Raw genomic sequence first — 15,941 nt, 5'->3', positions numbered from 1 at the left:
CCTCGACGAAAGGGTCGTGGTGTTAATATGTGTGTACTGTGCTGGGCACTCCCACAGCATATGCGGAAGCGTAGCCAGGTGAATGCCACAGCACCGGCAGTTGGGGGTAGGGTTCCATGCATTTTTCTTCTCCATGAACAAAAACTATCATCATCCATGGCTCATACCCCCATAAGCATTCATGCTCCCGTAAGCAAGCAAGAAATGCAATGGCTCATAGCTCTGTAAGGCAGAGGCTACAAGCCCTCAGCAAAGTGAAGCGAACTGTGCTTAAATTCTTTCTAATCATGCATGCAACATACAGAACAGCACGTTGAAAACTGTCATCATTACCGGCTTGTACCCCTGTGAGCAATGGCTCATACCCCTGTAACCAAGCAAAAAATGCAATGACTCATAGTCCCGACAGGTTCATGGCAACTCACTTTGCGTGAATTAGGTGCGATGACACTACCCCTGTTGTCGTTGTCAGTGATTTCAATGTGGATGTGTCGTTACCGAAAAGGTAGCGTTGCGCTCTGTGTTGCCTACATATCCCTTGCAATGCCACACCAATCTGGCCCAACCGACCACGCAGCAGCGTACGTGCATAGATTTGACATTATCAAAGCACGTGTTTGCAGTTGCAAGCGAAATAATGACCTCTGATCAAGCCGATCACCCAAAAACCTTGCGCCGTTTCTTCTTTCTCTTCCACGCTCCTCCGATGCGGCGTCACATTTTCCTCCAGGGCAGACGAAGCTCACCAAGCGAGTCAGAGTGCACATTGATGGTACGGTTTTAATCGTGCAACGTGTACAACTTGCGCATTGCGTGAACGGCAGTTATCAGCCGTCACTTTAGCGATGACATAGGTCACTTCACTAAAACGTCTGACATGACAAACGGGCCCGAATACATACTCGGAGAGAAGCTTTCGGCAAAGTGCCCTTTTCCGAACCGGTGTCCACAGCCACACGAAGTCACCGGTGGCGAATCTGACAGGCAGATGTGTGTCGTAGCGAGCCTTAGCATTAACATACGATGATAGGTTTCAGAGCCGGGCAAATCGATGTGTTTCTTTGGCAAGACACAATACCTGCATGACAGAAACATCGTCGTTATGTGAAAAAGGAAGTATGGTGTCAAGAAAACTTTGAGGATGGCGAGCGTAGAGGAGAAAGAAAAGTGCGTATCTTGTGACTTCATGCTTGGCTGTGTTGAAGGCATACGTGATGAACGGTAATATGGCATCCAGTTCTTATGATAAGCTGAGACATACATTGAAAGCGTGTTGACGAGGGTACGATTGGTGCGCTTGGTTAGACAATTGGTTTGCGGGTGGTAAGGCGTGGAATAACGATACCGAGTTCCACAAAGGCGTAGCAACTTTTCCACAATGTCAGCGGTGAACTGCTGGCCGGAATCATTTATCACCACACGAGGAGCTTCGTGGTGCAGGATAATCAAATGCAGAAGAAACCCAGAAACATCGAATGCTGTAGCTGAGACAAGTGGAATTGTTTCTGTATAACGTATAATCCACGCACACGATTATCCAACGGCAGCCAATGGAAGACTTGGGGAAGGGACCGAGTAAATGTATACCCACTTACTCAAAAAGGTGAAGTCGGCAGTCTAACCGGTTGCAGAGTTCCTGCAGGAGCTGTAGTCGGTTGTTTGTGGCATTGGCAGAGATCGCAGCTGGCAACATACTGTTTGGTTGTCTTCCATGATTGAGGCCAATAGAAACGTTGTCGGAGGTGGTGGAGCGTTCGAGCGAATCCAGGGTGACCGGATGTAAGGTCGTCGTGCATGGCCCAAAGTACAGCAAGGCGCAGGCATTTTGGGACAACGAGCAGCAGTAGAGCACCGTTGTTTGAATGATTCTTGTGGGAAAGCATACCGTCACGGATCACAAATGGTGTAGCCCATTCAGATCTGTGGGTCGCATCAATAATCGGCTTTAGTTAAGGGTCCGGTTGTTTGTTCTAGAAGATGGCAAAGTCAGGAAAGTCCAATGAGATTGTAGTTAAGTAGTCGTCGAAATCGTCATCATCAGTACCATTGCTCTGAGAGGGAAGACGAGATAAGCAGGCGGCATCTATGTGGCACCGACCGCTTTTATAAGCAACAGAAAAGTCGTATACTAGAAGACGCAAGGCCCACCGAGCCAATCGCCCAGCTGGGTAATGCAGTCCAACGAGCCAGCGGAGAGAATGGTGGTCGGTGACAATCTTGAAATGGCAGCCATACAAATAAGATCTGAACTTGTGGGTGGCAAAAACAATGGCTATTCCGATTCTGTGACTGTGTAATTGCTCTCTGCTTTCGTCAAAGTACAGCTTGCATATGCAACAACGTGTTGGCGTCTGTCATGAAACTGGACAAGCACAGCACCAACACCCACACCACTTGCATCAGTATGCAGTTCGGTGAATGCCTCCTGATCGAAATGGTACAGAAATGGCCCAGAGGTGAGCAAAAACTTCAGCTGTTGGAAAGCAGTCTCGCACTGAGCAGACCATACGTAGGGAGTGTCCTTGCTGAGCAGGTCAGTCAGAGGACAAGCAATCTAGGTGAAGTCTTTAATAAACCTGTGAAAATAAGAACAAAGGCCCAGGAAACTTCTGAGGTCTTTCACTGTCTTCGGCTGCTTAAAGTTGTGAACAGCAGAAATCTTTTGAGGATCTGGCCGTATACAGTCCTTGTCAACGAGATATCCTAGCACAAGGGCTTGACGCTCATCGAAACGACACTTCTTAAGAGTTTAAAACGAGGCCAGCCTGTTGGATGCAGTCTAAAACAACGCCGACCCACTGGTTGTGCTCACGGAAAGTTTGGCCGAAAATAATCGCATCATCTAAATAACACATGCAAATCTCCCGTTTGAAACCACGGAAACTGGAGTCCATAAATCGCTTGAAGGTTGCTGGGCACTACATAAACCAAACGGCATGACATTAAACTCATAGAGTCCGTCAGGTGTAACAAAAGCGGTCTTTCCTATGTCAGACGGATGCATAGGTATCTGCCAGTACCCGGACCGGACGTCAACTGACAAAAAGTATGACGCAGAGTGAGGGCAGTCAACACCATCGTCAATGCGTGGTAAGGCATACAGGTCTTTCTTTGTGACGGCATTCAGGTGGCGGTAGTCGACACAAAATCTCCACGAGTTGGCTTTCTTCTTCACTAGTGAGCAAAACAAGAACAAGGTGAAGAGAGAGAGAGAGAAACAACTTTATTTGCCACTGCAGGGTAGGAAGTTAGGGCAGGTAGGCCTAGAGTGGCTCCCAGGTGGGGGCGACGTCTTGGGCCCACGAGACGAGTGCGAGTTGCGTTTTCTTGTCTGCTCTTGTCAGCAGCTGGTTTCGACAAGTGGACTTGTCTTCTTCAAGGCAACATGTGCTTTCCTTGCCACAGTATGTATAGGTGGGGTTCTTCTAAAGGGCCCTCTAGTGAGCAAAACGAGAACAAGGTGAAAGCTGGAGCGAACATTTCGACAAGTTGACTTGTCTTCTTCAATGTGACATATGCTTTCCTCTCCACAGTATATATAGGTGGGGTTCTTCTAAGGGGAGAGGGCCCTTTAGAACTCCACCTATATGTACTGTGGCGAGGAAAGCACATGTCGCCTTTAAGAAGACAAATCCACTTGTCGAAACGTTGGCTCCAGCTTTCACCTTGTTCTCGTTTTGCTCATCGTTTTGAATTTCAATCTTCCAACTTCCCCCTGTTTCCCCGTTTTTCACTAGTATAACAGCAGCTGCCCAGGGACTGCAAGACTCCTGAATAACCCCTTTCTGCAGCATGTCGTCGACCTGTTCGGCGATCACCTTTCTTTCCATGGGAGATACACAATAGGGTTTCTGACGTATCGGAGTCGCTTGCCCTGTGTTGATGTGGTGGTACATGCAGGATTCCAGCAACATCTGAGAACGCTCGCCTTGAGTAAAATCAAATACTGACGTGTAGCAGGCAAGCACTTGTTAGAGTACAGCCTGCTCGGAAGACGATGACGACTTGTTTATCATACGTCGCAAGTGATCCGAATAGATGGGCAATAGTCGACTGAAAGACGCTGCAACTGTTCATACATCAATTGTGGCTTGCTCCTTAAATGTTGCCAATTTAAGGCCAACTGGCAGGGTAACAGACTCCGTAGAAGCGCTCACTGTCCACAAGAAAGCATGCTCATCGATGGCTTGAACGAGAGATTGAGGGATCAACACATTCTTCTTAACTGCGTTATGATTTGGCTCGACAAAAGCGCTACATTATCCCATCCGGACACGTGAAGAACTCACAGGAACAAACATGGCTGTCCAACCAGGCAGTAACACATCTTCAGACAGCGAAAACACATCGGCTTGATCAGTCTGCAAATCATCAAGTATGGCGATTGGCAACGTGCTCCTTAGTAATATCTCACCAGTCTCACAGTCAAGTGTAGGGCTGCATTCACATAGAAAATCTATGCCTAAAATAGCATCATGAGTTGTGTGGACCAATGCAGTGTATTCGACTCTAAAGTTCTGTCTTCCGAACGCAACCAAAACCAAACAAACACCCACAGGGTGCAACATTTCACCTCCAACTCCACAAAAAGTTTCTTTGCGATCCCACGCCAACATAACTTTGTCCTAAGCGATCTTTGAAGCAAAGGCTCATAACAGAAAGAGTGGCACCCATATCGACAAGAGCAGTAGTATTTACACCGTCTACACACCCACACACATTATTCTTCAGCATAACAGACGGAGGAATTGGCGAGTCTGACCGTCCCACGACCGCACCTCCATTGGCAGCACCAGCTAGTTTCCCAGCTGCTGCGGGAAAGGCGACCGAACGGCGCAGTTGGGTCGGCGGTGGTATAATGCTGCACTCAGAGACAGGGGACTCATCACGCAATTGGTACGACCACTGTTGCCACAGAGGATGACTCCAAATGGCGCAGCGGCATGTCTTTGTCCACGTGACCTGTGCACGCCGAAAAACATGGCGCTCGCTGCGGGTAGCGACGAGAAAAGCACGCAGCGTGTTCTTGGGAACCACAGGCGTAACAGAGGGGTAGGTCGCGGTTGAAACTAAATGGAGCAAATACACGTGGTGCTGGGTATAATTCCACGGGAGCATGTCGTGGCACTGAGTATTCCGCAGGAACATGTCGTGTCGTTGGGTAGTACTACGTAGTGTCACAACGGACTGATGAGGACTGGCGGCGACTGAGATTCGCTGGGAGAGACTGAAAGCTTGTGTTATGTTTTTTCAGAAGGCGCTCGGCGCTCAATGAGATGTTCTCGCAACCACAATGGTGGTTCGGGAATGCACTTGTCAAATGGACACTGATAACCAGCGTCTACTCCCTGAAGTCGTGCTAGCTTTTCTTGAACCACTTGAAGCACAATCGAGGCCATGTCATTGCAGGCAGCGACGTCCATACGTCCAACTGTGGTGACGTTGTCCAAGCACCCGAACTTCGGTAAGATCCTTTGGGTCTTCAGAGCTTCGATTGTGCAACATTGCTGCCTGAATTCGGAAGGAGTGTTCAAGTTTTCTTTCATTATAAAAAATTGTAGACGTCTTCAGCAATGCCTTTTAACAGATGTCCTACTTTACCTTCATCCGACATATTCGCGTTTACAATTCGGCATAGCTTCAATATTTCTTCAATATACATTGTACATGTTTCACCAGGCAATTGGGCTCTGCGCAAAAGCATGTGTTCCGCTTTCTTAATTTTTTGTAATTGGAGTCGCAAAAGTAGGCTTTCAATTCCTGGACAAATGCTTCCCAAGTGGTCAGCTCGCGTTCACGATTGTCAAACTAAAGTAAAGCGGTACCAGCAAGAAAAAATGCAATGTTCAGAAGCTGCGTTGACGTACTACTCCCCGTTATGCCGGCTTACTCTTTCGTAGTGTCTCAGCCAGTCATCCACATCTTCATCTGTTTTACCTGAGAATATGCGTGGTTCCGGCGTCCAGTAGCTACGTTGCCTTGGTCGCTGGCTGGCTTGAACGATGCCTTCTTCAATGGTGTTCGTTGACCGGCCTGCTTGGGTCTCGGCCATGCTTGTTGGCTCTGGTGGTAGTCCAGCCAGGCGTCTGCTTCTTCAAAGATCTTGTAGGACTGGGTTGTCCAGGGCATCCAGCATCCAGCGCTTGTTACAGATGTAGAATAGATTTATTTACCGTGAAAAGGGTAGAGAAGACACGGGACAGTCCGTAACAGCCGATCACCCAAAAACCTTGCTTCTTCTTTCTCTTCCACGCTCCTCCGATGTGGAGAAGAAGCCAACAAACACTGACACCAAGGACAACATAGGAGAAATTACTTGTGCTTAATAAATGAAATAAAGAAACAATAAATTCGTGGAAATTAAAGTGGATGAAAAAACAACTTGCCGCAGGTGGGAACCGAACCCACAACCTTCGCATTTCGCATGCGATGCTCTACTAATTGAGCTACCGCAGCGCCGTTTCCCCATCCACTTTCTTGGGTATTTATGTGTCCTAGTAGAACCCTGGGAGTGTTAGCCAGCGCCACCACTCACAGACCTTGGCGGCGGCCGTGGAACGTCCTTTTCTGCCGCAGGCATCACGAGAATGTGATCCTTTTGGGTGAAGGCAACTGGTCAATAAACCCACACATGCTACCTGAAGGCATCAATGTTGCCGGATTCGAGACCCTTGTTACGTAATAAACAAGAAGATAGGGAGTTAACCGAGGGGCCCGATTTTGTGATATGACTAATAAAAATTGGGCCCCTAGGTTAACCCCCTATCTTCTCGTTTAATATATTTATATAGACACACACACATGCACAAAGTATGTGTCTTTCAAGTATATGCCTGTTGATAGCCTGTGCTCATGTTCTTCTAGCCTTGTCCCATTTTCTCACTCAGTTTCCAAGAAGTCAAGTCATAACACAATCATAACCATCGGAATTAGTGAAGCTGATATTGAGTCACAAGAGTTACAAGAACTTCGACAGAGTAAGTCTAAATGTCCTTACATGGCAACAAGTATCACATGAAAAATTAACCCCAAATTCCATGGATGGTTGGAAACAACTTCACTGAAAATCTGGCTAAGTTAAATTAATACCGTAGCAATCGCGCACCAGAGCCAAGACCGTTAAATAGTTACTTGGAGAAGATTACTTCAAGCAGTGATGTCCAATCTGGGCTTAACAAAGCTCTAAATACACTTTAGAACAACAACAAAGCATCCGTGAAATTTCATTGCGCCAGGCTGACATAGTGGCAAGTGTGGAAAACGTGCCTTTTCCTTCTTTTTCTTCTTCTTCTGGCATGCTAAGATGACCTGATTCCCCGTTATGCATGTTCAATGCTGATGATGATCGTATCAGTGTGCAGAAGCTGGGTAGATGTGTCACAATTAACTCCATGAGAACACACATGAAAGGCTGCATGTCTCAACGGTCTCAAATGTGTAAGCGTAACAACATCCATATGAAATAGTCCAGATGAATTGGAGTTTCTTTTCTTATCTCACGAGTGAAACAAATTTTGAACAATGAATTAGTTTAGTCTTGCAGTTGCTGTGGCCAAAAAACATAAAAAACAAACTTGTGCAGCACAACAACAACGATACGTTGAACAAGAGAGCATAATAAATTGTAACAATAAAATGGAAAGAATGTGCCCTAATTATTTACGATGTGAGGACAAGTTCAGTAAAAGAATTTTTTTGTCGAATGGGAAGAATACAGATCCATCTTACAGAGTACATTTTTCTTGGCACATCAGTTTATAAAATGTGTAAAATTGTTAAAAGTATAAGCTTATTCCAGCACTTATAATTTTAATTTGGCTAATCACAATGAAACAGTTCTTGGCAATCACATAGGAGAGGTTTTGATCAGTGCAATGAACAAAAACTAATGAGATTTGAAGAATCCTGTGGGCATAATGATGATTAAAAATTTTTTTAAAGAAAACATGCTCTTCCGATAGATATGCCTTTAAATGGAGCCATATCAAAAGTATTTGAACAATTTTATTTACCATTATTCTCTGCAAATCCAACTATGTGAGGAACTGCATGTATCTGAAGTTTCATTTGAAGATATTTACTAGAAAAATTGTACGTAGAGTATCCACAGTGAGTTATCTGAATTATGCGCAAGCATTTCGTAGTAACGACTTGGTGTTGAGTGGCCATGCCCTGATGTGTCTGGTATAATTGTAACAACGACCGTGAAAGAATTGTGAAACGGAGAAGCGCGGTTTCAATACCGAACTGTTAAGTGAGACCTGTACGAGAGGACATAGAAGAGATGAGTAGAAGCAATGTTCACTCATGTTATAGAGAGCCCGCAGCGGATGTGGGTTGAAATGACGAGCAAGATATAGGAAATGACGGAAATGTATGCAGCTTTCCTTGGATAGGTACCAGGCGGCATCGGTACCATGTCGTTCCTCTTGTTTGTTGCATTCGGCAGTGTGTTAATGTAGTTCCCTGCTCTGCAAAGTGTCGTTCATTTGTTTCTGGCGTAATCTGTATTCAAGCTGATACTCTGCATTCCTGTGTTTCCATTCTTCTTCACAAAGTGGATGCGGTTGTCTTAGCGCCATTACAATGAATGCGACAGTGCTGCGGCGACATCAACTGCTGCGGAAGGCGGTGCAATGTGAACTGATGAGGCAAGCAAACTACTGCACGTGGTAGTGCCAGCTGTGCTGATGACGTTCCGATCCGAAGCTGTGGCTGCTCCACAGTTCTGGTGCGTGCCCAATTGTACACGTCACATGGTCACACAGATCTTCGTCTTCTTCGACAGCTGGCTGGCTCTATCTTGAAAGCGATCGTCTTACACGAACGAGGCACAGAGGAACAGTTTTCTCGTTGGGTAACCATAGGAATGCTTACACATTTAAAAGTTTTGCTTCTTGGCATACTGAAGAATTGCGAAAATATAGGCGTTGAGACAATCAACAAGTACGATCTTAAAACTGCGCAATGTGCTCAAAAACACTCAAGAAAGCTAGAATTCAGCCAATTTTGTAGCTTATATTCTCCAGATTCTTGTTTTTGTCTAATTTTAGCCATGAGGAACCTGAGCTTTTTTTCTAGCTTGCTTTGCAGCATCAGTAATGTAATGGGAGGCCTTCGCACTGAGCGGCCGGTGAATCGTGAGACAAGTTTTGATTGTGTAATGGCCAAGTACTTTTCTAGCTGGTTTCAGAATATCTAGTATGCCTCTTGACGTTGCTGAAATGACCGAAAGTGTAAGATACAGTAAACATGAGAGACAGAAAGTTTACGTAGGTGTCTTTGGCTCCACATTGCCGAATCGTACCACTGAAGTGCTCATTCAGCGCAAGACAACGCTCAATAGAAAGTAAAGATTGTGATTGTTTCATTCTAGTATAGAGCTTGACTCCACAATACTGCAGCCACCCTCCACACTACCAAGTTTCAATACACTTTCTAAACAACTCCCGTTGCCGGGTCTATCACACACTATGGCTTTTGTGAATTGATTTTCGGTAAACTTTCACTTCCCTCACCTTTGCACTTGGAAGTTCACCCTTCTTTGGCCTAATACAAGTATAAATGAAAAAACTGCAGTGTATAAAAACAATTAAGAAAAGCAAATTGCTGTTCCTTCGATGCGTAGAAAGCCTGCAGAGTGTATGTAAACAATGTGTTTTAAACATTGTGCATCCCCATTGTGAGAGTTTGTTTCTTAGACATGGAAACATGCTAAAAAATACCCTTGAACTCCTAAAACTTGTTTAAGATTAATAACAACATTAAAAAGCAAGAAGAATGCTATACACTTAAGGCACCTTTATTTTACACATGAAAGCGCTATATTCAGTTTCAGTTTCAGAGGCACTAGGTGCAGTTACAACTTTTGCTATATCTAAACAAATAAACAATGCAGGTACATAATTTCATCTGCAAAACTGGCAAATTATACATCTAAGAAAAAAAATATATATATATACTTTGAAAAAAAAAAATTGAGTTTTCAACTTGGTCTCATACCTTAACATAACTGAATTCATATGTAAAAAAAAAAATTACCTGGAAAACAAATTTCAGCAATACTAACCAGTTTCGTTTGAACCGGAACCTGCTTTTTTTCATGGCCTTTTACCTTTATCATACACAGAGTGATTGCCACTTCATTCTGTGCAATGCCACGCATCCTCTGACAATAATATCAGTTCTTCGTCATATACAAATACTGAACTTATGATGCTGTGATGCAAACAAAATACTAAGAAAATCTACCACCTAACGAGCAACATGGTTCAGCAATACAGTGCTTCAGGTTTCAGCCCTCTGAGCATTTTTCACAGTGCATTTCTTGTACAAAGTGCCAAACCGTTTGCACTTTCCTTTTTGCTATATCTTTTAATGACACTCGGGACTCAACAGGCTCAGCCACATTCAAGCTCAGCTTCATCAGTGACAAGAAAAGGGAGACCTAATGTGGCCACACCTTGACACAGGCAGCTGTAGCCGAGCCCCAGAGAGGCACGAGCATATAAATCATGCCCGCGTTTGCGCAAGGACCAGCTGTCAAGCGCTAACAGTCTTGCGAGGAGTGACACGGGTGCGCAACTAAGCCTCCAGGCAAGCCAGGTGTTAATGTTAATTATGGTGCTGTAAAGAAGTACATGAAGCGCTGAATGGCAACTGGAGAGATGAGGCATACTTACAGTCTTGGACAAATGAAATGTAAACAAGACACTAAAAAGAACACCTTTTGCAAGTAATAAATAAAGAGCAAGATCTTGCAGCACTACTTAATCTGACCACTAAAGATGGTACAGGCCTCAAACTATGCGTACAAACTGAGCTCATGCTGATATTAAAGATACTGTTGGCAAACGTAGAAATGAAAGAACACTTTATAGTTAGCCCTAACTTGTTCATATTCATATTGTTCATATAAAAGAGCCAAGACAGTAGCTGCACAGAGAACTGTCCCCAAAAACTGTTGCATGACATAACAAAAATGCCACTAATATTTTTTCTCTATCCCTGTGCTTCCAAGTTTTTGTATGGCCTCGTACCAGAATCTGTTAGTTTCCTGGTTAGCTCAGATAGTAGAGCAACCGCCCCCAGAAAGATGTCGATCTCAGATTTATTCCTCGAACCAGGACGAGTTTTCTTCAACTGTGAAGCTTTCTCTCCGAGAAATCTTTACGAGTTTCCCTTATAGCTTCATGCTAAATAAAGTTGGGCAGCTCACAATTTTTCCTTTCATGGCTTACTAGAATTGTAACTCATGGCAGCTAAAGCTGACCTGAGTTATCTACCCACCTAATTCACAAAGCTGTCAGCATGATTGTTTTCAGAACGGTCAGCTACAGGACGGTGCCTTACCTGTTGCGTCACTGGGGAACAACTGCCCAACACATTAGTTGTTGGTCAGTGGCAGCATCGTGCAATTCTAACAAAAAACAGTTACGAGGACAAATGCACACTAGTGAACCTAGCAACCCAGCTGGGAAAAAAAACTTTTTTTTTTTCATGATTTGTACAATGCACTAATCAAATTTCCCCCGCATCATTTGAGTACTAATACTGCACTAATACACAAATAGATTTTTTTGCTTCACAATGAACATCTTCAGCTCCTCTGTGGCTGTAATTAAGAAACTGGAAATGCACATTGTTGAAGCAGTATCTTGATAATTTGTGATATCATTTCATGCAACTACTTACTCCAGCCAAATAAAACTTTTTGTCATTCTGCTCTTTATGCAGATGACATGTCTTTACAGATTATACTCATTGGTACACAGATATACCAACCGGGCAACAAGACTGCCATGTTAATCTTTATCCTGACAATGCATAACCATGTATGTGTATGCTGCTCAGAAAGATACTTATTAGGCAAACAAACTGCTTATATTTTTTTAATGCTGCATTTATACTTTGAATAAAGCATGCTTCATGTAATGCAGCATAATGACAATAACATGAAAATGTGAATACTACAATATTAAGGTATTTTCCTATTACTGATAAAAAAGACTGCCCATTATTCAAAAACTGTCTGAGAAGCATTCAACATTCGATTTGATTCACTTCCAGCACTACTACTCAATTTGCATTTGACTCAGTTTCAAAAATTACTGTTCACAAAACCTTAGTTCCAGCAGTTTATGCACAGAGAACTGAGATTCCACTTTTATCTGGTGCCTTTTGGATGGTTCAGAGAAACACAGAGTAAACTGAATAGGCAGCCACAGGCCCTCTGGTCTGTTCATATTCTACACAGCTCCATGCAGCAAGACAGCAGTGAGTCAGTCCACTCAAACCTTTGGTCGACAGCAACACAAGACCACTGGGACAGCACCCAGCCTCTCATTCAATGCAGTGCACAGGCGAGGTATCCACCCTCACACAAGCCACAACAGATAGCAGTCCTCTGGCACTGCATACACTCTTTTCCTGTTACTAAGCAATTACACACCGATGCACACTTACACAGTCAGTACAACCGGAAATTGACAGGATGTTGCCCACATAAAGTAAACTGTAGAGTTTGCCCTGCTCACCTCAGCATTGCTGTAATACGTGTTCCAGGTGGCCCGTAGAGACTCCTGGCCACCCAAGTCCCACATGATGAAGTGAACATTCTTCCAGACCACCTCCTCCACATTGCTCCCTATGGTGGGTGATGTGTGCACTACCTCGTTCATCAGGCTGCGCCACAGAGACAAAAAAAAATGGAAAGGCACTCAGTGGTCGTTCAGCTTCACCCTACGCTACAGCAACATGCAAATGACAGCGTAAACATCCCCTTCAGTTACATGTTGCACTCAAATCTTACTCAATTCATTTCACCCCTCCTGCACATTCACTGTCTGCTGACAAAAGATGTGTAACAAGTGGAAAGCATTCAAATCCAGAATGAGTCAGCACTATTATCAGTGTCACTATAAAACCACATCTACAAACAAAAAGGGATTACACACTGCTCACATATTAAAGTGTCCACTTGCTTCATGCACTCTTCAAGCAGTATATAGCAAGTAAGTTATTGTTTTTTTTAATGCCAATTGACCGATTCCAAAAATCTTTCTGTGCATGTGCCAAGCCGGCGCGGCGTGAGTCCCCCTTGCAATGGTTATCGTAACTAGACATGGTTGGAAAACAACGCGAGGCAAGGCGGCCACGCGGCTACTCTGGACGGTGTTGCTACAGAAATACTGATGGTTGCTCTTGTGGTTTTTTTCGGGTATGCCAGTGAATTCTGTTGCCTTTGGGTGCACAAACTACTACTGTGGAAACGGAAACTTGACATTCTTCCGATTTTCATCTGCAAAAATGTATGTGAAGAGGGCTCTGTGGATATCTGCAGCGAGGCATGCAAACCTGGACGGCTCAATGTGGCAGCCAGCAGAGCATTCTAGAATCTGAAGTGCGCACTTCATCACCGGCAAGTTTCCTTTAAAAAAAAAAAAAAAAAACTCCGAGTGACCATCGTCTCGTAACCTCCCTCTCTCAAACGTATGCCGGCCGCTGAAGCTGATAAATCATCCGGACTATGTTCCAACAGCGACTGATTTGAAGCCAGGGCTGGGATAATGCAACAATTACAATGCTATTTCCTTTCATGATTCATCAATGGTCCGAGCACTGCACAACCAACATCAGCCAGATCAACAGGATCAGCCAGCTGTGAGTGGCGGGTGATAAGAGAGAAATAGAATTAAGCAAAAGGTATCTTTATATTATATCAGCCTGGAGTGCATCTTATTATCTGCAATGAGGAAGGCCTGTTTGTATACACACTATCATGAATGACAGGTGGCTGTAGCAGATGATGCCTGAAAGTCGGAAAGACAATGACAAAACACATGGAGTCTTTGAAGACTGGCAACCAAGGATGAAGAAAAGGGGGCAGACAAAGACAATCATATAAGAAGTGGACAGGCACTAGCAGAGTTTTCTGCAGGGGCTGTGACCTTAAGGTGCTAACTTCCCCAGGGCTTCTATCATTAAAGCTGTACCCAGATGAACATTACTCTCAGAGGGTGACCCCAACAATTTTCAGTGACTGACACTGAATGCAAGACGGGTGCTGCATGTGGCCAGAAAGTGGAAACAATGTAATTTGACAATGTAATTTGACAAGCAGTGTGGATTCCAAAGCAAAACGACCAGTGCCAAAACAGAATAATGAAGGGGTTGCTTCATACCATACAATGTCATGTAAATTGACATGACATTGAATGCTAAGGTCAGAGTAGCAGCACAGAAGACGGAAATATGGTGTGACAAGGGCAGGGCAAGCACTCACAACTGTTGCAAAATGTCAAAGGCACTAGAAAAATTACAGAAGCTCGCTGAATAGCTATGCACTATGGCATGCACATCAGCCCAATGTCAACCAGGCTTTTAAACGTGCCAAAACCACAATTTGATTATGAGACACGCCATAGTGTGAGACTCCAGATTAATTTTGACCACCTGGGGATCTTCAAAACGTGCCCCCAATGCACAGGACACAGGCATTCTTCGCCCACATCGAAATGCAGTCACCACAGCCAGGATTCGATCCCACGACCTCGTACTTAGCAGCGCAACACCATAGCCACTAAGCCACCATGGCAGGTCCTTTAAAAAAATAGGATTTCAACCTTGTCTGGCCAGTCTCCTTAAAGGGGTCCTGAATCACCACTTGAGCTACGTGAAAAAACAGTCTGCGGATAGCATGTGCTGCTGTGAACATCTCGGCCACATTTCGTAGTCGTGCCTGACACATGGAGCTTGCAAGCAGAGCGCGAAGTAATTTTTTTCTCAAATGCTCTCCTTTCAACAGAAGCCTGCTGCTCACTCTTTTCTGGATGCTTTATTTCATAATGTAGCAGAATGCCATACACAGCTGTTATTGGCCAATAGCTTGCATCAATCAAGAAGGGTGTTTGGATCGGTGTGTTCCTTCCTACTGTACTTTGTATATTTATTGATGCAGTTTAATAAACACACTGAAGTAAGCAAAAATCTCCTTTCTAATTTTAATAATAATTACATACTTCTAGAAGAAGCTGACTACCGTCTGCACGCTTGGCTGCCAACGTAGGAATTAAACTTTGGCCACCCTGCTTATCGGTGTTGTTGCTGTTGGGTGTCAATAGTTTCGACTAGCTTTGAACAATCAACAAGCCTCGAACCATGCAAAACTTAAGGTCAGACCCCACACACACTTGCCAGCATGTGCTCACTCCTGGCCACTCCTGGCTAGAAACTTTGCTTCATAATGAGCTCCAAAATGTACAAGTTGGATGTGGCTACTATCTATCAATCAAGCTGGTGCAAGACAAAGCTGGTCCACACCACATAGCACAGCCAAACTGGACCATATGAGCACGAGAACACACTCAAGCCCTGTCGTGCTGTCATGCACAAAGCTAATGCTGTGCATATGCCCTACAGTTGCATGTAGTTGCGGTCTGCTATGTAGCGACGATACCATGGCTGCCATGGGTTGTCGTGACGAGTCTGCTGGCTGAGTGCACTGCGGCTTGCTGAGAACAACTGTGTGTGGCGCGTTGCAGATGCCAAAATCGGAAATAGCGGCTTCTACGTGAACATCCAAAATCAAATGAACTGCACGCCATGGTGACGTTCAGTAGGCGGAGTATTGTGGGCATGCCTCGCTTGGCATGTAGCCTTCGCAGCACAAGACACTGAAGAAGGAGCGAGAGCACTGGAAAGGGGATGATTGCTTGCCAATAACTCTGCTTCTGCTGAACGCATTGAAATACTTTTTGTGGTTAAGTATTTCTGAAACAAGCTATTTTAACTCCTGACTTTGATAAAAAGTGATTCAGGGCCCCTTTCAAAATGTCATTGTATTTTGTTTCCTTTTGCTTTTACAAGTACAGGTTATAAGGTATCATTCTATTATTTAGCAGCTTCTCTACGTAAGTATATAGCTCATGCAGTTTCAATAA

The 15,941-nt window shown here is 44.4% G+C and overlaps 1 protein-coding gene across 1 annotated transcript in view; it reads right to left on the bottom strand.

Annotated features, from left to right (window-relative positions):
• Positions 1-15,941, bottom strand: part of Arl5 (ADP-ribosylation factor-like 5) — a 45,800-nt gene that overhangs the window by 16,584 nt on the left and 13,275 nt on the right. The window contains exon 3 of the mRNA XM_050187852.3: positions 12,537-12,684. Coding sequence (XP_050043809.1) covers positions 12,537-12,684 — 148 coding nt within the window. The remainder of the gene's footprint in view (positions 1-12,536; positions 12,685-15,941) is intronic.

This window comes from Dermacentor andersoni, chromosome 2 (genome assembly GCF_023375885.2).
Source record: "Dermacentor andersoni chromosome 2, qqDerAnde1_hic_scaffold, whole genome shotgun sequence".
NCBI classification, from domain to species: Eukaryota; Metazoa; Arthropoda; class Arachnida; order Ixodida; family Ixodidae; genus Dermacentor; species Dermacentor andersoni.
Note: the sequence above shows the minus strand (reverse complement) of the source record. Positions and strands in the feature narration are given on the sequence as shown.